A 23,576-nucleotide genomic window follows, 5' to 3' on the forward strand; every position below is an offset into this window, starting at 1 on the left:
AGAAAAAGGGAATTGGATAAGGGCCTTTGGCCCAAATGCATTTCACTTTTTCACCTGAGTCTTTTCAAATTCAATTTAAAATAACTTTTCAGCACTGTGCTATGTAAGAAGAAACAAAAGTACCGTATTTTTCGGACTATAAGACGCACCTAGGTTTAGAGGGCAAAAATCAAGGGAAAAAATATACTAAACCTGGTGCGTCTGTGGGTCAGGCGCGTCATTTAGACCTTTGCCCCTAAGTTGTCTCTAAGCTACACTGCCCAGCTACATGAAGCCCTTCTGCCCCCTCCCCCAACACTGCACTACACTATGCTAACCCCCACTGACCCCTCCCCCAGCTACATTACACTTCACTACACTACACTAATCCCTGTTGCACCCCCCAAGCTACATTACACTTCACAACACTACACTAATCCCTGCTGCACCCCCCAGGCTACATTATACTTCACAACACTGCTGCATCCCCTCCCCCACCCCTCCAGCTACATAACACTACAATTGCAGAGCAACTCTCACCTGATCTAGCTGGCGTGGTCCTCTTCTCTGTTTCCCTTCTACAGCTGATCCTTTTTTGTTCCAGTCACCGCAGGGGGAGTCATTCACCAGTCTTTGAAAACACATCAGGCCATCCGCTATTACGCTGCCACATGCAGGAATCCACAATACTCGGAAGACGCTGTACTTCCTGCTTACTGATGTCCTCTAGTGGACCACGTGTGCTGTTGAGTCACACAGGGGACATCAATAAGCAGGAAGTACAGCGTCCTCCGAGTATTGGTGCACGGGATGGAAGCGAAATCTGATAGCACGTTTCCCCGCTGTCCCCGATCTCTCTGCAATGCGGGCAGCGGCTGTCTAAAAAGAGTTTGGAGAAGTCCTGGAGAGTGAAGCCCTGTGCTGCGGCGGTCTCAGCTCTGCAAGTACTGGTGCGGGGATGGCAGGACAAGCTGATGCCATCTGATTCCCCGATGTCCCAGCAATGTGGATTCCTGCATGTGGCAGCATAATAGCGGATGGCCTGATGTGTTTTCAAAGACTGGTGAGTGGAGCCCTGTGCTGTGACGACCTGGGGGTTGCCGGAGCTGCTCGATCATGCATGTGATAAAGGACTTGTGGGGCACATCCGGACTTTAAGACGCACCCACTTTTTCTCCCAATATTCTTATAGTCTGAAAAATACGGTAGGTGAAAATTACTATCAAAATGAGTTTGACTATTTTTTTGTTTGCTGGTGGTTTGAAAGGCATTTTATTGACACGTCTGAAAATATCACTTAGGAGAAAACCCAGGAGAAAAAGTTAATTGCATATAGGCTCATGTCTTGTCATGAAATTAGTAACTTTCACCAACAAGAACAGGGACAGTGAAATGGGGAAGAGTAAAACCCCATCAAGTTTTTAAGTAGAGATTTTTTGAGTTCATACTCAAGCTATGGAGGTCACAGAAAGAGTGGGAACAGCTTTCCAAATGGGAACACAGAGTGCAGTAAAGCACAAAAAAGTTTTTAATTCCCTTGCCCACTAGCCAAACATAAAGAGAGGCAGAATGTTTCTTGGAGTTGTTTTTATCTCCATAACCATGCTAAGATTTATGGCATATACCAGCTTCTTCACTAGCACCACAATGGTGAGCAGGAAGTTACTTTACTGTAAATCACAGGTGTCAAACTCAAGATCTGCAGGCCGAATGCGGCCCTCCTTTCCATTTAAGGTGGCCCTCAAGAACTTCAAATGTCCATCATTGTAAGCAGTAAAAGAACAGTACACTGCCTTCCTATCCAGAGAATGACAGTGTTTCTGGATGAAACATTATCAGTTTGAGCCGGGGTGCTGCGGCAAACCACAGAACCCCCTGCGAAATTAGCATGGGACTCCCTCCTTGGATTCAAATCCAAAAAAGGAGGTAGAGGTATAGCATAGAGAATGTGCCCTTCAGGAATATCAGAGGAGACCTGAAGCTGCATTGGAGCTTTAAATATTAATCTGCTCCACTGTGTTACAAGGGGGTGGGGGGAATTCAGCATCAATAGCCTGCAGGCTAGTGACACATCTTTACAGCCTCAGCCCCAAATTGTCTCTAGAGGGATCGAGTCCCTATCTCTGTCAGGCAACAGTCGTTGACAGTCCTCGTACGAGTGTTCAAGACTTAGGGGTCATTTTGTGGGGTGTGAGCGGAAACCAGAAGGCACAGAGAAACTCCACAGAGATCTACCGAGAGCGCATAAGGTCAGCACAAATAGTGCCTAGGCCAGGAAATGAGCCTGAAATGCTAGTACTGAAAGGTGAGAGTGCCAACTGATCTGCACATCACATGGCATGAATGGCACATGAGTATCACCTCAAGAGGGCACTGGTCTGTGTGTGACATGACATGTTGCGGAATCATGCAACAGAGAATATACACTGAGAATATACTTGGTAGCGGGAAAAAAGGGCGCCGGCAGCTAGTGGACGAAAAGGGAGCCGCCATAGACTCTAATGCAATTATCGTAAAAAAAAAAAAAAAAAAAAAAAAAGAGCAGAAAACAGGGTGCCCGATAAATATCGTTAACAACATTAGAACATTAAAGTTTTTGAAGTATGTCATCGTTTTAAAAGCTTGCAACTTTATAGTTTTGTCATTTTATTTTGTTTGTATGTACAGATTTTACGTTATCAAAGATGTTATCATTTCTATGTGTAAAAGGGTGTTTCTGCAGAGGGAGTGGTTAGGGTTAGGCACCACAGGGGGGGGGGGGGAGGTTAGGGTTAGGCACCACTGGGGGGGTTATTAGGGTTAGGCACCACCGGGGGGGGGGGGGGGGGGTTAGGCATCACCATGGGAGGGTTCTGTGTGAGAGTAGGGTTGTGATAAGCTGTATTGCTGAATTACGTTACAATTTTTAACATTATTAAATTTTCATTATCATCTCCCGTCTGTTTAAAAACGGTATTTATCGTTAACCAATTTCATTAACAATGTTTATCATTATTGAGATTTTGTGATCCATCGGTGTCATTTCGTTATCCAGCCGGGCCCTTCTTCACGTTGCACGCATATACTCTGTTAAATGGCTGCTATTTGCCTTTCAGATTGCAATCCTTATCACAGATGGAAAGTCCCAGGATGATGTGGAACCGGCATCCCAAAGGCTAAAAAGTCAGGGAATCAACATATTCGCTGTTGGTAAGTTATTTTTATCTACGTGTTGAATAGAGATGAACCTAATTTATGAATTTGAGTGAAATAATTTTTTGCTTTACAGGAACCAGAGGCATACCTATTGAACCCTCCCCTCCTAGTGCCTTAACCTAGCCCCCCCACCTAATGCCTAACACTACCCCCCCCCCCCCCCCCCCGCCTGTACATATGAACCCTCCCCTTCTAATGCCTAAACCTAGCCCCCCACCTAATCCCCAACACTAACCCCCACCCCCTCCTGTACACATGAACCCTCCCCTCCTAGTGAATAAACCTAGCCCCCCCCACCTAATGCCCAACACTAACCCCCCACCCCCCGCTTGTACACATTACCCCTCCCCTTCTAGTGCCTAAACCTAGCCCCCCCCACCTAATGCCCAACACTAACCTACCCCCACCTGTACATATGAACCCTCCCCTCCTAGTGCCTAAGCCTAGCTCACCCCACCTAATGCCCAACACTAACCCCCCGCCCCCTGCCTGTACACATTAACCCTCCTTTCCTAGTGCCTAAACCTAGCCTTCCCACCTAATGCCCAACACTAACACCTCCCCCCTGACTGTACACATGAACCCTCCCCTCCTAGTGCCTAAACCTAGCCTTCCCATCTAAAGCCCAACACTAAATGCCTATACACATGAACCCTCCCTTCCTAATGCCTAAACCTAGCCCCCCACCTAATACCTAACACTAATCCACCACCCCCCCTGGCTGTACACATGAACCCTCTCTTCCTAATGCCTAAACCTAGCCCCCCCCCCTCCTAATGCCTAACACTACATCTGCCTGTACACATGAACCATCCCCTCCTAGTGCCTAAACCTAACCCCCCTACCTAATACCTAACACTAACCCCCCTGGCTGTACATATGAACCCTCCCTTCCTAATGCCTAAACCTAGCCCCCCCCCCCCACCTAATACTTAACAATAATCCCCTCCCCCACCTTTACACATGAATCCCCCTTCCTAGTGCCTACATCTAGCCCCCCCCCCCACCTAGTGCCTAACACTCCCCCCCCCCAGTAGGGCTGGGCTTGGACACCTTTGTATATAGTAATGCAAAGAAAACTCGTACCGTGAATAAGATGGAGGCTTCTATATTCTCGTTTAATAATGCTGTTATGCTGAGCTTTTAGATTCAGTCATGTTTGAGTCACACCTGGAACAAGCATGTAGCCGGTGGAGTGATTCAGAAGGTATTAAGGCAGAGGATTATTACAACAGCCAGGCAGGCAAATCTCCAGGCGCTGTTTATACAGCGCTCAGCCCCATGGCTCTGTAACTACATCACTGTCTCTTAGACTGAGAAATCACTGAATATTTCTACTCCGTTCCATAGGAATAAAAAATGCAGACAGACGGGAGCTGATGACAATGGCCTCCACACCAACAGATGACTTCTTCTTCTACGTCACGGACTTCAAGATTCTCAGCTCGCTGCTGCCTCTGGTGTCGCGGAAGGTCTGTACGACGACTGGAGGAATCTACCGGCCTGAAGATGGTATGATCTTAACCCTGAGATTACTCTGATTCTTACTTAGAGGGCCCATTCATACTGCAGTAAAAAAATAAATTAAAAAGAGCTGCATTCTCCAGAAAGGAAAAAAAAATGCAATGCCAAATCCCAGCCTTCTGCACTGTTACACAACCGATCATGCCACAAATGGGACGCAATGGAAGCCCATGGGAACAGAGGCTATCCGTTCCCACTAGGCTGGTCATTGCATGCAGAACGTCAACTCACCTGTCCCCTGGATTCGGTTCTGCCATCCCTGGCCACTGCCGTTCAGTCCATTTCAGGGGATCAAAATCCTGCAGAAGCATGAAGCACCCTATTGGGCTTTCCACTAATCTGGTGTCCTTGGGGGGGGGGGGGGGGGGGGGATCTGAACTACCATAGCATGTGGAATAGCGGGCCAGGTCATTTTAAGGCTGTCTATCAGGGGCGTAACTAACTTCCCTTCCACCAATAAAGGGGTCCGTAATTCAGATCAGGTGGTTTTGTGGCTACACTTGTTATCAGTGTGAAGATCATGATGGCCACACTTGTTATATGACCCTTGTGAGATGGGCCTCTAGGCTGTGAAGGACACCAGGGATAGGCAAGGGTAAGGGTGTGAACATTGGGGGGCCCCCATCAAAGTTTTGCAAGGGGGCCCCATACTTTTCCTATTCAGTAGGAGACCTTAGGCAAGTCTCCCTAACACTGCTACTGCCTATAGAGCGTGTCCTAGTGGCTACTGCTCTGGCGCTTTGAGTCCGCCAGGAGAAAAGCGCGATATACATGTTTGTCTTTGTCTTTATTTCACACAATGAACTCTTCCCAGAAATACATGTGGATGCTCCCAGGAATATCTGGTCTACCTAAAGCTCAGCTTAAAGTGCACCAAGTAGCATGTTTAGCACCCAGGACGTCTCAATAACACATTCAAATTGCATGCTAACAATGTGGCTCATTATTAAAAAAATCCATTCTACCTCTTATTTTTACATTGAAATGATTGTTAGAGGCTTTTATTGCCCTACTTCCTTGGCCTGCCATCCTCAGATAGAACAGGCAGATAAGGCTTGCTGTAATTAGCAATAGCAATGGGCAAACAAAAGCTTTCATCAGCGGGGAGGGGGGAAGATAGGGCACTGTACTTCCAACAGTTTAGAGAAGTCACACTTGATTACATTCACACCTTCCCCTGGATAAATAAGGGCAAAGAGAGGGGGGGGGGGAGAGAGAATAGCCGCTCCTGCAGCTATTAGAAACCAGAACAAACTGCAAAAAAGAAAAAAGCTTTAAGGTGAAGTGGTCTACAAGAGGGATGTGTAGCTTTTGGCAGTGTAGTGATTGATTGCAATACATGTTAATAGAATCTCGTTCACTGTAAGGTTAGCATGTATCTAGACCCCTCCACCTGAGTATGTCCCTTTATGTATGTTCTCAGAGGCTTACACTGGACCTACCAACCTGGTTTTCTCTGACCAGAAAACTGATTCCATGAGGATACAATGGACAGCGGCCACTGGTCCAGTCTCTGGATACAGGATTGTCTATGGTCCACTGACAGGTCAAGGCCAGCAGATCCCACTGGAGCTGAGAGAGGTAAGTGTGGTTGCGAGTGATGGCGCAGAGTGATCTGTACACACAGATAGGCACCCAGTATGACAAGCTAGAACTCTTAACTGAAGAAAACATGCAGAGATAAAACATACATCACCATTAGGAAATGCAGCTTACTTACGTAGAACAGAAAGGAATACAGAATGAATACAGGAAATCACAATACCATAGAGATCATTGCAGCACTTTACAGACAGTGACATCCTGTGGATGCTTTACCATACTGCAGTTTAACTATTAATGATTTTTACTACCAACAGCGTGTTTGGGTTGCTTTAATCCCCATCCATCATAGTCTGTAAACAGTACTCAGCCCATGAGTACCTTGTCTGGACATCACTTGTGCCTTTCCAGCCAATAGAGTAATAAGGATTGTCAATGAGAAGCTATTCATGATGTCTTGATGCAAATTGTATGCAAATGTATGCATTTTGGAAATGGAATTATGGAATGCATTAGCATTTGATTGGTCCATTTCCAAACTGCATATATGGTACATATTTGCATACAAATTGAATTTCCAACAACTCAGAGTCATCATCTTATTGACCGATACCAACTCATTACCATTACCATCGCAGAGCGATATGTATTATGATGTAGTATGATGGTGCATGTTTAAGTATGGGAGAGAAGATAGTTAAAACACACATGAAGTGAAAGGGATATGGAGGCTGCCATATTTATTTCCTTTTAAACAATGCTAATTGCCTGGCTAACCAGCAGATCCTCTGCCTCTAATACTTTTAGCCATAGACCCTGAACAAGCATGCAGATCAGATGTTTCTTGCTAGGGATGGTCCATGAGATGCAAATAATTTCGAATTAATGCAGTATTATGCAAATTTTTGCATCTTGAAAATGGACTAATCTAATTTTACCACAGCATGTTTTGATTGGTTCATGTTCAAGCTGCATACATTTGCATACAAAATTTGCATAATGCTGCATCAACTCAAAATTCTTTCCATCTCATTGACCATCCCTTTCAGACACTACTGCAGCCAAGGAGATCAGGAGGACTGCCAGGCAATTTGCAATGTTTAAAAGGAAATAAATATGGCAGCCTTCATATCGCTCTCACTACAGGTAAACCTTAAGGTTTTTTACATGTCCTGATTTCTGTCCACAGATCAGTGTAACGGCAGCGCAGACATCCACAGTCCTGCAAGGCCTGAGACCAGGGACAGACTACGCAATCACAGTCACCGCCTTGTATCCGGACCGCACCGGGGGCCAAGACACTGGCAGGGGAAGAACAAGTAAGACGATCTTGGTCTAGGGTAGCAGGAAAAAAGCCGGCAGCTAGTGGGCGAAAAGGGCACCGCCATAAACTCTAATGCATTTATCGTTAATACGGCACCCAAAGCAGAAAAAAGGGCACCCGATACATTTTGTTAACAACATTAGAACATTAAAGTTTTTGAAATATGTTATTGTTTTAGAAACTTGCAATGTTATAGTTTTGTCATATTATTTTGTTTGTATGTACAGATTTTTTTACGTTATCAAAGATATTATCGTTTCTATGTGTGTAAGGGTGTTTCTGCAGGGGGCGTGGTTAGGGTTAGGCAGCATCGGGGGGGGGGGGGGGGGTTCTAGGGTGAGGCACCGCCCGGGAGGGGTTAGATTTAGGCAACACTGGGGCAGATGGTTAGGGTTAGACACCACCAGGGAGTTGGTTAGGGTTAGGCACCCCCAGGGGGATTAAGGTAAGGCACCACAGGGGGCGGATGGTTAAGGTTAGGCACAGAGCCGGGACAAGGTCCTCCAGTACCCAAGGCTGAGACACCAAAGTGCGCCCCTCCATCTCTGCCACCCCAGCCGTCACACACTGATTGCTATTAGACTAAGAGGCGCCACATTGCCCACAACCTCCCCAACACCTTAATATCTAGTTATCTGGCTTGCAGTCACTGCCATGTATCCCCTTTTCTTATTTCTTTCTGCTTCAAACACAATTAGGAATGACAGCTGAATGAATTCTGCACCCCCTCCTACACTGCGCCCTGAGGCTGGAGCCTCTCCAGCCTATGCCTCGGCCCGGCCTTGGTTAGGCACCACCAGGGAAAAGTTCTGTGTGAGAGTAGGGTTAGCTTAAGCTGTATTGTTGAATTATGTAATGATTTTTAAAGTTAAAAGGACTCCGAGGAGTGCCCAAATTTAAAAGAATACACCTACCTTAGGGGCCTTTTCCAGATCAGGGTAGGCGGCGAGGTCCCGCGGCGTCCTCCTGGCTCGTCTCCTTCAGTCTCCGCCGGTCTCCGGTTTTCAGCGTCACCCGGCGACACCCACGCCATCACGGCGGCCGGCGTGACAGGTCTGCGCATGCGCGGGTTTTCCGCGCATGCACAGACCTGTCACGCTGGCCGCCGTGATGACGCGAAGCGGCCGGCATGATGTATTTAATCAGGAAGAGCCGGCCAACACCAGGCCCGGGTGTCGCTGGGTGACGCTGAAAATGGAGGCTGAAGGAGAGGAGCCAGGAGGACGCCGCGGGACCTCGCCGTCTACCCTGAGCTGGAAGAAGCCCCAGGTAAGTGTATTCTTTTAAATTTGGGCACTCCTCTGCGTCCCTTTAATATCTTTTCATTTTCCTCTTCTGTCTGTTTTAAAATTGTATTTACGGTTAACTAATTTGTTAACGATGTTTATCGTTATTGAGATTTTGTTATCCACCGGCGCCTATTTTTTATCCAGCCACACCCCTTTTTCCTGGTGCCCTTTTTTTAAGCACCCCTGCTTTAGAAGAGCAATGTGGATATTTGTTTCTAATGTCAGCAGGAATGCCCAGATCTTAGGCATGTTGAGCCACCTGCAGCTTAAATACATAGTTACATAGTTACATAGTTATTTTGGCTGAAAAAAGACATACGTCCATCGAGTTCAACCAGTACAAAGTACAACTCCAGCCCGTCCCCCACATACCCCTGTTGATCCAGAGGAAGGCGAAAAAACCCCCACCAGGCATGGTCCAATTAGCCCCAAATGGGAAAAATTCCTTCCTGACTCCAGATGGCAATCAGATAAAATCCCTGGATCAACATCATTAGGCATAACCTAGTAATTGTAGCCATGGATGTCTTTCAACGCAAGGAAAGCATCTAAGCCCCCTTTAAATGCAGGTATAGAGTTTGCCATAACGACTTCCTGTGGCAATGCATTCCACATCTTAACCACTCTTACTGTAAAGAACCCTTTCCTAAATAAATGGCTAAAACGTTTTTCCTCCATGCGCAGCTCATGTCCTCTAGTCCTTTGAGAAGGCCTAGGGACAAAAAGCTCATCCGCCAAGCTATTATATTGCCCTCTAATGTATTTATACATGTTAATTAGATCTCCTCTAAGGCGTCTTTTCCCTAGACTAAATAAACCCAGTTTATCTAACCTTTCTTGGTAAGCGAGACCTTCCATCCCACGTATCAATTTTGTAGCTCGTCTCTGCACCTGCTCTAAAACTGCAATATCTTTTTTGTAATGTGGTGCCCAGAACTGAATTCCATATTCCAGATGTGGCCTTACTAGAGAGTTAAACAGGGGCAATATTATGCTAGCATCTCGAGTTTTTATTTCCCTTTTAATGCATCCCAAAATTTTGTTCGCTTTAGCTGCAGCGGCTTGGCATTGAGTACGATTATTTAACTTGTTGTCGATGAGTACTCCTAAGTCCTTCTCCAAGTTTGATGTTCCCAACTGTATCCCATTTATTTTGTATGGTGCTAGACCATTGGTACGACCAAAATGCATGACTTTACATTTGTCAACATTGAATTTCATCTGCCATGTATGTGCCCATATAGCCATCCTATCCAGATCCTGTTGCAATATGACACTATCTTCCTGAGAGTTGATGATTCTGCACAATTTTGTATCATCTGCAAAAATAGCAACATTGCTCACTACTGCATCTACTAGGTCATTAATAAATAAATTGAAGAGCACTGGACCCAGTACAGACCCCTGTGGGACCCCACTGCTAACAGTCTCCCATTTTGAGTACGATCCATTGACCACAACTCTTTGTTTTCTGTCCATTAGCCAGTTCCCTATCCATGCACACAAACTCTTCCCCAGTCCTTGCATCCTCAACTTTTGCACCAGACTTCTGTGGGGAACAGTGTCGAAGGCCTTTGCAAAGTCCAAGTATATCACATCTACAGCATTCCCAATATCCATATTAGCATTCACTACCTCATAAAAGCTGAGCATGTTAGTCAAACAGGACCTGTCTTTAGTAAACCCATGTTGATGCTGAGAAATAAGATTATTTTCTACTATGAAGTCATGTATAGTATCTCTTAGTAACCCCTCAAATAGTTTGCATACAACTGATGTTAAGCTTACAGGTCTATAATTTCCTGGATCAGATTTTTTGCCCTTCTTAAATAATGGGAAAACGTGGGCTGTACGCCAATCCACTGGGACTCTGCTAGTTGCAAGAGAGTCACAAAAGATAAGATAAAGGGGCTTAGCTATAACTGAACTTAATTCTCTTAGGACCCGAGGATGCATGCCATCCGGGCCAGGTGCCTTGTCTATTTTTAATTTATTTAGTCTTGCCTTTACTTCTTCCTGCGTTAAGTATTTAATATTACAGTTAGAAGATTGAGACTCTTCTGCCTCTGTAATTTGCAACAGTGCTGTTTCCTTTGTGAAGACAGAAGCAAAGAAAGCATTTAATAACTCTGCCTTACCTTGGTCGTCCACCATTGAGTTCCCACCCTCATCCTTTAGGATTCCTATACAGTCAACCTTTCTTTTTTTAGAGTTGATGTACTTGTAAAACTTTTTTGGGTTAGATTTGATATCCCTAGCGATTTGATTTTCAGCTTCGATCTTTGCCAGCCTAATTTCTTTTTTACAATTTTTATTGCACTCCTTATAATTGCTTAGTGCAGCCTCAGTCCCCTCCTGTTTTAGGACCTTATAGGCATTCTTTTTCCTCTTCATTTTATCCCTAACCTTTCTATTCATCCATAGAGGCCTTTTTTTATTCCTAGACATTTTGTTTCCATATGGGATATACATACTACAATATTGATTGAGAATACGTTTAAAAGCTTGCCATTTCCCTTCAGTGTCGTCCCCTTGTAGTACATTATCCCAGTTCACCAAACTTAGTGCCTGCCTAATTTGATTGAACTTTGCTTTTCTAAAATTCATAGTTTTAGTGGTCCTGCTGCCCCGTGGCCTATCAGTCACCAGATCAAACGTTATCATGTTGTGATCACTATTTCCCAAATGTTCTTGAACCTGCACATTTGATACATAATCTTTGGGTAGCCTGACTGGCTGTTGTGTAGCCATCTGTATCCTCTAGTTCTCAGCAAATGCTAAGCGTGGGCACAGAGGCCAGAAAATGTGCTTGTGCATTGTATCTACTGTATATGTATATACAGGTACACTTTATGGCTAATGAGGCTTTGTCACACAAACAGTACTTTATTTTGACTTATGTGTTTTACAGCAAGTGCGGTGGGTGTGTCCAATTTCCGTGTTCTGGAGGCTGGTCCAACCTTCTTGCGATTAGCATGGTCCATTTCTGGAGCAGAGCCACCCACGGGGTACCGACTGACCTATTCCACTAGAGGTTAGTTTCTACACACTAATGTTGTACTGGTGTTTCGTACTTTGTTTGCTGTATTTATTTTCGTGCGACCTGGTCCATAAAAATGGTGTGGCTGGTCCTCAGCTGATCCCGGGGAATGGTGTGGCTGATCCTGAGCAGGTCCAGGGGGCTGGCATGGCTGGTCCTAAGCAGGTCCAGGGGACTGGTGTGGCTGGTCCTGAGCTGGTCCAGGGGGATAGTGTGGCTGGTCCTGAGCTGGTCCAGGTGAATAGCGTGATTGGTCCAGGGGAATGGTGGGGCTGGTCCTTAGCTGGTTCAGGAGAATGGTGTTACTGGTCCTGAGCTGGTCTAGGGTAATAATGTGATTGGTCCAGGGGAATAGAGTGGCTGGTCCTTAGCTGGTCCAGGAGAATGGTGTTACTGGTCCTGAGCTGGTCCAAAAGAATGGTGTTGCTGGTCCATGTGAATGGTGAGACTGGTTCTGATCTGGTCCAGGGGAATGGCGTGGCTGGTCCTTAGCTGGTCCACAAGAATGGTGTTACTGGTCCTGAGCTGGTCCAGGGGAATGATGTGACTGATCTTGAGCTGGTCCAGTGGAATGACGTTGCTGGTTCAGTGGAATGGTGCGACTGGTCCTGTGCTGGTCCATGTGAATGATGAGGCTGGTCCTGATCTTATTCAGGGGAACGGTGTGACTGGTCCTGAGCGGGTCTAGGGGAATGGTGTGACTGGTCCTGAGCTGGTCTATGGGAATGGCGTGAGTGATCCAGAGGAACAGCAAGGTTTTAATGGCTACCTGTAGAATTTTGACAGAGCTGTGTCAATCTTCAGACTGTTGGAGCTTGAGAGTAAATACATGACCAGAAAAGATGCTAAACTCTGAAAATATCTCTGTCGAGTTTTGATATGCTGTGTCTACCTACATGTGTTCCTATAAACCAACCCCTCTACATTGCTTCTAAGTTTGTGCCAATTTCTCCCATGGCTATCTGATAAGTTGTCTGAACGCATTTTATGAAACACATGTAATTTGCTCAGCCAGACTTTGACATATCTTGTTTAGAAAAGCGATTTGGTGTTCGGATAAGCAATCTGTAGACATTTTGGTCCGTGCCTTCTAAAAATAAGACGGATGATCACACCTGGATGGGCTCCAGCGTCAGCCTGGGACAGACCTGTACATGTCTGCTTTGGCTTACCTGTCTGCAGCCATGATGTGTCCTGCATGGTACCACGCCCTGACGGTTCTCTATATCTCCAGCAATTAAAATATTCTTAGCCTCGAGGCCCAGAAATACAAGCGTATGAGTCACCAGCAAACATTGCTAGCAGAGATGCTTTTCAGGGGTAGCTCCGGTACTCAGCTGTATGGTGATTAATGACAGGTTAGTGACGCGGTGTTAATGCAAAGCTAAAATCAAAGAATCTAACGCAGCCTATGGAAAAGTTACAGCAATAGCAATATCTACAGCAGGGGTGCCCATTAGTTAGATCGCAATGTACCGGTAGATTGTGAAGGACTTCTTGGTAGATCCCGACCCCACTACATTTTCCATTCTGTATATGCAAGTGCGCTCCTAAAATTGTACATAGGTAGATAATTTTGATATGCACATTTTTCAAAGTAGCTTACAAGCCAAAATACTGTGGGCACCTCTGGTCTACAGCATGATTCATGGAAAATGATGCTATCTACCCCTAATCGCACCACCTTCCAAATACCCAGGAGAGAACATACTAATGTTCCTCCTAGAACCCACAGTCACATGACTCTGCTCTTCGGCCTAGACCACCAAGCAAACTCCTGTATCAATCAGGACTGTGGTGGTCCAGGCCACTCCCTTCCTTTGTTCCTGCTTAAAGTGACACTGAAGCGGGAAAAAAATATATGATGTAATGAATTGTATGTGTAGTACGTATAATTAATAGAACATTAGAAGCCAAGAAAAGTCTCATATTTCTATTTTTAGTTATATAGATTTTTTTTTAATAAAATTGCATCATTCTCTAATATTTGCAGTTTACAAACTACACTACAGTATTTTAAATGATGAAACAGAGCAGAGCTAATGACCCTTTGAACTTCCTGGCAGTAAAACCCTAAACAAATTAGAAACCGTGAGACAAGATGAGATAAGTGCTTCAGAAAACTGCACTGTAGCGACCCAAGTTGGGTCGGAGAGCTCAGAGAAGCTAAAGCTATAAAAATGTATTTTCTGACTTTTTATTACCCATACAGTTATCATAGTTGTTTTGTGCATAAGTAATATTGTCTATTTACAAATTACAAATTACCAAAGTACAATTTATCTGCTCTGAAAGCTGACATTGCATTGTATTGCATAGCTGCTGTATTTATATATTAAAATCTATCTAGTGATCATTCTCAGCTCTTTCTGCTTCTCAACTAAGTACAGCACAGCTCCGGCAGTTTGCTAATATTTACTAAATGTATCTGACATAGCAAGGAGTTTTCCACTGAAGAATACAATGTGTTTGAAAGCTGTTCTGCTACAATTTTTTTGTGGTAGTAGATTTTATGCTGCAAATAATAATTTAGAACAAAGAAGAAATGCTGATTTTCATAGCACTTTAAACATGCTTGCTGATTTTGCTTGCTGGGATGTTTCTCTATCGGACTTTAATTGTGCCTTAACATTGTGCTGTGTCGTTTAGGAGATGGTCGGACAGGAGAGAAAACACTGAGCGGAAGTGCCTTGTCTGATACTCTCAGTGATCTGAGATCAGACACTGACTATGTCCTGGTCCTCTATCCTCAATTCCAGAGACAGACCGGCTCACCGGTAACGATCAGCGGACGCACACGTAAGTCTGATATTTTTTTTTATCGCACACCTGCAAAGTCTTTCATGATTTTCCCTCCAATCCACTACAAGATTTTTCCAATGTGCAGAGTTATTTTTTTTTTGAGTGATTTTTTCCACAATCTCACAACGTTGGTACAGGCGCGCAATTACGCGAATGACGTTTAGTGATGTGCGGCAACAATGACCATCGCGGCAGATCAGATCTTTAAGACCCCCGAATACTCTGAGCAAAGTACCACGATTGCTTGACTTCCTGTCCACGCCTGTCGTGTGTCATTGCGTGACATCGCACGTACCCATGGGCAGGGAGATGGATCATGGAACGCTCGTCGGAGCAGGACGTCGCTGGGATCCAAATTCCATCGGGTGATGAGTATTTAGCTTAAGGCTGGGGATCCACTATGGGCACTTTGCGTAATCACAAAGCACCCACACTTTTCTTAAGTTCCCGGAGCGATCGCGATTTAGCTACTATAGCCAATGATACGGTTGCTCTGGATTCTGTAAATCCCAAGTGCTGCAGGCAGTGTGGGACCACCCCCATCGGGATTAACTGGCAAATCGCTTTGCCAATCGCCGGTGATCAGCAAGCGCTGCCAAAGCGCAGCTACTGGGTCTTTCACACAAACGACTGATAGCTGTACATTTCTCTGCTTGTCAACCGCTCCTGTTTATTTGTTGGACACCTGCAGCCAGCGAGGCCAGCACTGGCCGACTGCCGTCTTATGCATGCAAATCTGAATGGACGGCAGCTGCCTGCTAGACGTGACATGAGGCGTTTCTTTCACCGGACAGTAACCACACCACTTATCAGCCGCGGACACGCCTGTGGTTACAGATGCTCGAATGCGGTTGCATTGTTTTGTAACCAAAAGGAGCTCTCTTCTAGCAATTGTGAAAAAAGGTCTTAAAAGGAGCCAAGCAACACTTTTTTCTGCAGTTTGTCTTAATTTCTAATAGCTATAGGAGCAGCCATGTTCCCCTTTTCCCTTCTAGCTGCCCTTATTTATCCAGAGGGAAGGTGTGAAGATGACATCTGCGACTTCTCTAAATTCTTTAAAGCACACTTACCTACCTTAACACCCCTTCCCTCCCCCTTCCCCCAGGGATGAAAGCTTTTGTTTCCTCTCTGCTAATGAATGTAATAAAATAATTGCATTAGTCCTTATCTAAAGTAAGAAAAGAGACGGCACACCACTGGCTGCAATCAAGGTGCTGTGAATTAGCGAACAAGTCACACTACATGTTACGGAGGAACCACCTCCTTCATCAGGTGTGATGGTTCCTCCGTAACATGTAGTGTGACTTGTTCGCTAATACACAGCACCTTGATTGCAGCCAGTGGTGTGCCGTCTCTTTTCTTACTTTTGATGCGATGCCAGCTGTATGAGCAATCCAGCTGAGACAAGGCACCGGCAGAGTGTTTCAGGTAACTTGTTACCGGATTAGCTGCTTACCCAGCATTGTGGTGAATTTCCATTAGTCCTTATCTACCTGAAATTTCTACGGTCGGGCAAGCCTCGGAAGTAGGGTAATAAAAGCGTCTGCTAAACTTTAAAATGTAAAAAGAAGAGGTACAATTGATTTGCTTTATTAATGAGCCACATTGTTAGCCTGCATTTATAATGTGCAATTGAGATGCACTGGGTGCTAAAAAAAATGGTGCTTGGTTCACTTTAAATGATGTGCTGTACTAATAACTGTAAGATGAATAATTACAAAATGTATTATATATATTTATTTCTTGGGAGAGGCTTGGGAGGCACGAGCCTCTGAGTGCACAGCTCTGACGGCATGCCCATGCTCCCCCTTATGCCCCCCCGCCCGCTCATTGTAGAGTATGTAGAGCGTTGTGTGCTACTCATGTCACGTCTCGGCATCAGGATCTCTCTTCAGTTCAGAATCTCCTCTATGGCTCCCTTTAGTGGAGTGTCTCATGTGTGTCACTAGAGCTTGACAAGAGGAGACACTATGAGGATCCCGGCACTGAGACGTGAGTAGCACACAGCGATCCGCATGCTCTGCGTGTTGGGGGGCTGTCTGTTGCTGGGAGTACATTTAGCTAACTAAACTGGTGATGGGGGCTTCCAAATACTGGGGGAACATCTTTCCACCTAAACTAGGGAGGGGGCTACCTAATATTGGGGTTACATCTGGCTATTTAACTCAGGGAGGGGGGCTGTCTAATACTGGGGGCTCAACTGGATATCTAAACTGGGGGGGGGGGGGGTGGGGCTGCCTAATACTGGGGGCTCATCTGAACAGCTATACTGGGGGAGGGGCTACCTAATACTGGAGGAAAATATGTCTCACTATACTGGGGAGGGGGCAACTTACTTAATTCTAGAGCTACATCTGCTACCTACACTGGGACAGGTACGATTCGGAGGGGGGTGCACTTTGGAATATAAATATATATATATATATATATATATATATATATATATATATATATATATATATATATATATGATATAGTATACAGAGTGGCCAAAAAATTTGAGACGCCCCTTATTTGAAAGTAAATCAGTCCAACGGTGACGTAGAGTAACTCAGCTTCGGGCGACATAGTTATCACGGAAGTCAATGTCAAAATGGGCAAGAAGAAAGATTTAAGTGACTTTGAACGAGGGATGATTGCCGGTGCAAGAGTTGGCGCTAGCAATGCATCTCTGAAACCATGACTCTTTTAGGATTTTCTCACCCAACAGTATCTCGGGTCTTAAGAGGGTGGGAGTTGAGGAAAAAACTTAAAGCCAAAAGGACTATTCTGGTTGAAAAAGGCTGCTGAATGAGAGAAGTGAAAGGCGAGTAGCACGCATAATCCACAGCAACAGAAGGGCAACAACACAACAAATTACAGCTGAATTCAATGCAGGTGCATCACAAAGCATATCCCAATGCACAAGACAGACTTTGCAAAGGATGGCAGGAGACCATCAACAGTGCCTTTGGTATCACAGAAAACAGGAAAAGACGCCTGTTGTGGGCCCTTGCCACCATGCTCGATCGGACTCAAATCGGTTTGAGGAACATCAATTACAGTTTAACCTGCTTCCATGGCCAGCTCACTCCCCTGACCTCAATGCTATTGAGCATTTGTGGGACGAAATTGAAAGATCACATCAAAGCTTGAAAACGCCACCATCCAATCTGACCCAACTTAGAGCTGCCATTATTTCAGCATGGGCCAACATTCCTCAGCAATGGTATCAGCATCTTGTTCAGTCCATGCCAAGAAGAATATCGGCTTTGATCAGAGCCAAAGGTGGACCCAGCTCATCATTAGATGGTGTCTCTAATTTGTTGGCCACTTGGGGTATCTATCTATCTATCTATCTATCTATCTATCTATCTATATATATATATATATATATATATATATATATATATATCGGATCAGTGAATAATGGCGCACAGCACCTATGCATAAAAATGGCGCCGCATTAAAAAGATACGCTTATCACTATTTATCGTTAGTACTGCATAATAATGGCGCACAGGGAAGAAAAGAAGAAAAACGGCACACACTAACGTTATTTATCAATAGTGGCACACACTAACGTTATTTACCAATAGTGCCGTTCATTTGCCAAACAGCAGACGTTATTGCCCACAGTAACTTTATTTATCAATAGCTAACCTACATAAGCCAAACTGCAGACGTTATTTAACTGCAAAACGGTGAATGGATTTAATGTAACACTGTCAAGGTTTGGGTTAGGCACCATCAGGGGGGTCTTAGGGTTAGGCACCACCAGGGGTGTGGTTAGGGTTAGGCACCACCAGGGGTGTCTTAGGGTTAGGCACCACCAGGGGGGTCTTAGGGTTAGGCACCACCAGGGGGGTCTTAGGGTTAGGCACCACCAGGGTGTGGTTAGGGTTAGGCACCACCAGGGGGTGGTTAGGGTTAGGCACCACCAGGGGGGGTTTAGGGATAGGTACCACCAGGGGGGTCTTAGGGTTAGGCACCACTAGGGGGGTCTTAGGGTTAGGCACCACCAGGGGGTGGTTAGGGTTAGGCACCACCAGGGGGGGTTTAGGGATAGGTACCACCAGGGGGGTCTTAGGGTTAGGCACCACCAGGGGGTGGTTAGGGTTAGGCACCACCAGGGGGTGGTTAGGGTTAGGCACCACCAGGGGGGGTTTAGGGATAGGTACCACCAGGGGGGTTTTAGGGTTAGGCACCACTAGGGGGGTCTTAGGGTTAGGCACCACCAGGGGGGGTTTAGGGTTAGGTACCACCAGGGGGGTGGTTAGGGTTAGGCACCACCAGGGGGTGGTTAGGGTTAGGCACCACCAGGGGGGATTTAGGGATAGGTACAGAGAGGGTTCTGTGTGTTAACGCTAAATAACGATAAGGCTTTAACGCTAAATAACAATAAGGCTTTAACGTTAAATAGCGATAGGCGGCAAACTGATTAGCAGCAACACCGTGCGCCATTATTCTCAGGCGCCATTTTCAGATGGATCCATATATATATATATATATATATATATATATATATATATATATATATATATATATATATACCGGTAGTTATAGTTATTTCACATATACAGTATATGTGTGTATATATAAAGTATACACATACAAATAGATACTTTATTTCTTTAATTAACTTGACTAACATGAACTTTACTTGTTGCTTCCCTTTACGTACAGAGCGTTTAGAAGGAGTGACAGAGCTCAACATCTTGAACGTGACATCGCAGAGCATGAGGGTCAACTGGAGGGGAATCAGAGGGGCCACCGGATATCGCATCTCCTGGATTTCTCAATCAGGTATTGTTTTTTTATTATTATTATTATTACAAAATTGTGAATTTTTATGACTGTTTCTCCTGCTCAGAGGTGAAGCGTATACTGTGTCTGGACTTAGGAGACAGTTCACATTATCAGCGATATTTATCGGGGTAACAAACATGGCTGCCTGTACGTCAGTTATGTGAAAACTTCGAAAAGCTGCCAGTCTGCAGTCCTCTGTGATCACTGAGGCGTTAGAGACAGTTGCTTTTTTTTAACAAAGTTGTTTCCTTGCGGTACGGTCCTCACCACAAGCTAATGGCGGGCAAGAACGTGCACAGTGCCTTTGATAGCAGCGGTGTAGAGACTTGTACCCTGCCAGTGCCAGCTATTGTCTGCTTGGTTCACTAGGCCAACACACAGGGAGTTACCTACTTGGAAGGAATTTCTGGATGTCGTTCAAATTGAGGTTTTCGAGGTAGCTAATAATACAATGAGGTTCATCATAAAAGAACACCTAAGTGCTCGTCCTCATACGACCTTGTGACGTTGAGGAACAGCCCCGCCTTCATGTGTTCTGTGTGACGTAAACATGCTAGGCTGGTTAGTTCATGTTACGTATTTATAATTTTTACAGGAAGTGTTTTTTGGCGCAAAATTATACTTTTTTTTAAAACAATGAAGATAATGATTGTTTTAGGTAACTTTATTACTTCAGCGATTGGTAGAATTATGCAAGCCTAAAGCCCCATACACACACTTGACTGCCGTCGCCCATAGGGAGTAAGCAGAGCAGGATCATCCACCGGGCAACCTAGGCAAGTGCCTGCGGACGAGTAGGTGTCAAGAGGTCCACCAGCCACCTTCTCTGACCTCTCTCCACTTCAGCTTACCAAAAAGACCACAAGGGGGCCCCTCCCAAATCTACTACCTTGCCTAGGCCCCATTACATCCTTATCCATCTCTGGGTATAAGGGATGGGTAAGCTGGTTGTCACTGAAAACAAAGGGGTACAAAGATGCAAAAAGACAACAGTTATCATCCATGTAGACCGATCCATTCCGGCGAATGTGTTTGAATGATAATCGGTATTAGTCGTTTGAAAGACATTCATATCAGATGTTTAACAATTGCTCTGTTTAAAAACCTTGTGTGTGGCTAGGTACCTTCTTTCAGGTCCTCAGTTTTGAAGTTCTGTATAACGATTTGATTGTTGTGCCGCAGTTGAACTCAAATGCGATATGTTGCCGTCAGTTGTTGTCCGCTCAACGCATTATCGGTGGGGAGCGCTCATTTTTTTTACCAACGGTGGTTGAGTGTGCATAGGAAGCTAAGTAAACAAATACTGTATTTAACAGTATAAAAGTCAAATCTTTCATCGAAGTTTAGATTTTTAAAAATTTGTTTTGTGTCCCCCATCCATGATAACGTTTTATCGCTTCCTGTCACAACAGGAACTAGTAAAATGTTTTGAGAGTGACAAACAGCAATCAGCAATAAAACTTTTTTGTAGACTAAAGAAAATCGTGGGCTAGTTTATTGCTGGCACTCAATTCCTGTCTATAGGACTAAAACTTTTCATTATAATACCACAATGTTTCATGGGGGTCCCAGAAACAGGGAGCAAGGGAAATCTCTCCAATGGAGACAGACAGGAATAAAAGTTCCCAAAACTGTCCAAACCCATGCCTGACTATTCAAAATAAAATTTACATTTTCAAGAAATTGGGCTGCACGTTTACCAGTCAGACCACCAGGTGGCACTACAAGCACATATTAGATTAGGAGATTTAATGTGGACCTGAAGTGAAGATGTAAAAAAAAAAAAGTTGTTACCTGGGGCTTCTGCCAGCTCCCTGCAGCCATCCTGTGCCCATGTCGTTTCCAAACGATCCTCCGTTCCCCCACCACGGCTGACTATTGGAACTGCTGACTTGTAAGTTGAGGTCTTCCAAGCCTCGCCATGTGCATCCTCATACGCGCTCCCGTGGCCAGGACGTCCTGCGCAGGCACAGTATGAGAAAATCTCTACAGCGCCTGCACAATACGCTCCAGACAACAGGGGAATGGAGATTCATTTGGTAACTTTGTAAGCACAGGTCGGCTGCACGGGGCTGGCATGAGCCCCAGGTAAGTGAAACTTTTTTTTTTACCATCTTAGGGTCTGCTTTAACATTTTCCTGATTAAAATATAAGAATTTAAAAAAAATCTTTTTTTTTTTTTTTTTTTTTTTTGAAAAAAAGAAAACCTAGTAAAATATAACAAAAAAAAAAAATGAATAAAAAATCATTATACATTCCTTTATTAGACTGATGTTGTGATTGTATTTTCTTCATAGGGGAAGACACAAAAGACTTTGACGTGGGTGCGGATGTCAACTCCTACTTCATCCAGAACCTCCAAGCCAGCACAGAGTACACTGTGTCTATCAGTCCGCTGTTTGGGGCCACAGAGGGCCAAGCAGTGTCTACAAGAGTGAAGACAGGTAAAGCTTACCAGCACACACTCCTGTTACTGAAGGTAATGAAAAGGAAGGCATTTCTTAAAAGGAACTCAGATTAGCGATGGCCATATCTAGGAGAAGCATGTGATCAATTAGTCAGGTGATAGATATGTAAGTCTCTAATTTGCTAGTCATGATCATGTGCTAAAGCAGGATGTGATCTCAGCAAACCAGAGCGTTGCAAATCTATCAGCTGAACAAACAAATCACGTTTCTCCATGACTTCTCCTAGACATGAACATCACTACTCATCGTCCCAACTAACTGCATGCAGGTCATAAACAATTAATAAGGTGGACGCCGATGGATTTCCTGTACAGTATTTCATAAAGACTTCAGTGCTGAGTTCAGCCCTTCAGAGTACCCCAAAAAGTTTCTATAACTGTAGCGCCACTTGCTGGCGATATTAAGAGTTACAACTCTTGCACTAATTCATTATGATATTTTGGAAGTGCATTATAGCCAACAGAGGATATAGCTTTAAAGAGAATCCATAGTGCTAAAATGATGCTAAAATAAAATGCACTACCTGATCCAGGTGGGGGGGTGGGGGGCGCTAGCCAGATCAGGTAGCATACATTACCGGATCAGGTAGCATACATTACCGGATCAGGTAGCATACAGTCTCTCTGCAATCACTGAGTTAAATAAAAAAATGGCCGTGACCCCAGGGCTCACGACACTGCAAGTTCTGCTACGTGAGTCTCATCACAGCGCAGATTGCATGGAGGCAGGGGAGAGGCGGGGAATGGACAGAGGAGAGGCAGTGTAGGGCCAATGGCAGCTGGGGAAGGGTCATTATTCACGCCAGAGGAGGCGTTTTGCAGGAGTGCCTCTCCTGCAAGGGATGCCCTTCCCCCTGTTATCTGTCAACAAGCTGATTGTCAGAGTTTTGTAGGGGTGACAGTGCGGTGCTGAGAGGCAGAGGGCTGAGCCAGGGGGACACAGAGGCATGGAGCAGGGAACATGCCGCTGTGTCCCATCCCTAAACATTAGGGATAGGTTAGAGTTTGGTGTCCGGAAGGGGATCGGTAACAATGAAGCCATCGATGGGGAAAATTTGTTTAAACACTGATGAAAACAGCATCAGAAAACTTGAGGCCCATTTCACAGTTCTTTTCTTCCGTTGTGATGCAATTGTTCTTCAGTTGCACCGCAACGGTTGCAAAAAGTGGCAACGCACCTTAACGGTGCGGCACGACCGTACAGTACGGCTTACATGACCATGAGCCCAGGGCCGGATTTGTACTCTTTACCGCCTAGGGCCACTGTCACCAGCCTCCCCCCTTTAATATAGGTAGCCAGATGACCGCGCCCCCTTTCCCACTAGTATAGGTAGCCTGATGACTCCTCCCCCTCAAGTATAGGTAGCTGGATGACTCCCTTAATCCCTCCCATTCCCACTCCTACCTTTCAGTATAGGTATCCAGCTTGCCTCCACACCGCAGTAGCCATCAGTGTCACCTCTCCGCTCGTCTCAGCACAGAAGCTTCCTCTTACCCTCCATCTCCATCAGTTGCTGCAGCTGCTGTACATCTGTCCCTGAGCCCTCCAACCAGCATATTTCACTTGTGTCTTGCCGGCATGTTACCAGCAAGTCGGAAGAGGAAGCTTCTACGTTGGAGACGAGT

General features: G+C 45.1%; 1 protein-coding gene across 1 annotated transcript in view; it reads left to right on the forward strand.

Moving 5' to 3' along the window:
• Positions 1-23,576, forward strand: part of COL7A1 (collagen type VII alpha 1 chain) — a 331,680-nt gene that overhangs the window by 85,154 nt on the left and 222,950 nt on the right. Inside the window, exons 5-12 of the mRNA XM_068254821.1 lie at positions 3,075-3,168; positions 4,525-4,686; positions 6,122-6,279; positions 7,430-7,559; positions 11,765-11,887; positions 14,543-14,692; positions 19,361-19,480; positions 21,781-21,927. Of these exons, the coding sequence (XP_068110922.1) occupies positions 3,075-3,168; positions 4,525-4,686; positions 6,122-6,279; positions 7,430-7,559; positions 11,765-11,887; positions 14,543-14,692; positions 19,361-19,480; positions 21,781-21,927 (1,084 nt within the window). The remainder of the gene's footprint in view (positions 1-3,074; positions 3,169-4,524; positions 4,687-6,121; positions 6,280-7,429; positions 7,560-11,764; positions 11,888-14,542; positions 14,693-19,360; positions 19,481-21,780; positions 21,928-23,576) is intronic.

This window comes from Hyperolius riggenbachi, chromosome 9 (genome assembly GCF_040937935.1).
Source record: "Hyperolius riggenbachi isolate aHypRig1 chromosome 9, aHypRig1.pri, whole genome shotgun sequence".
Classification (NCBI taxonomy): domain Eukaryota; kingdom Metazoa; phylum Chordata; class Amphibia; order Anura; family Hyperoliidae; genus Hyperolius; species Hyperolius riggenbachi.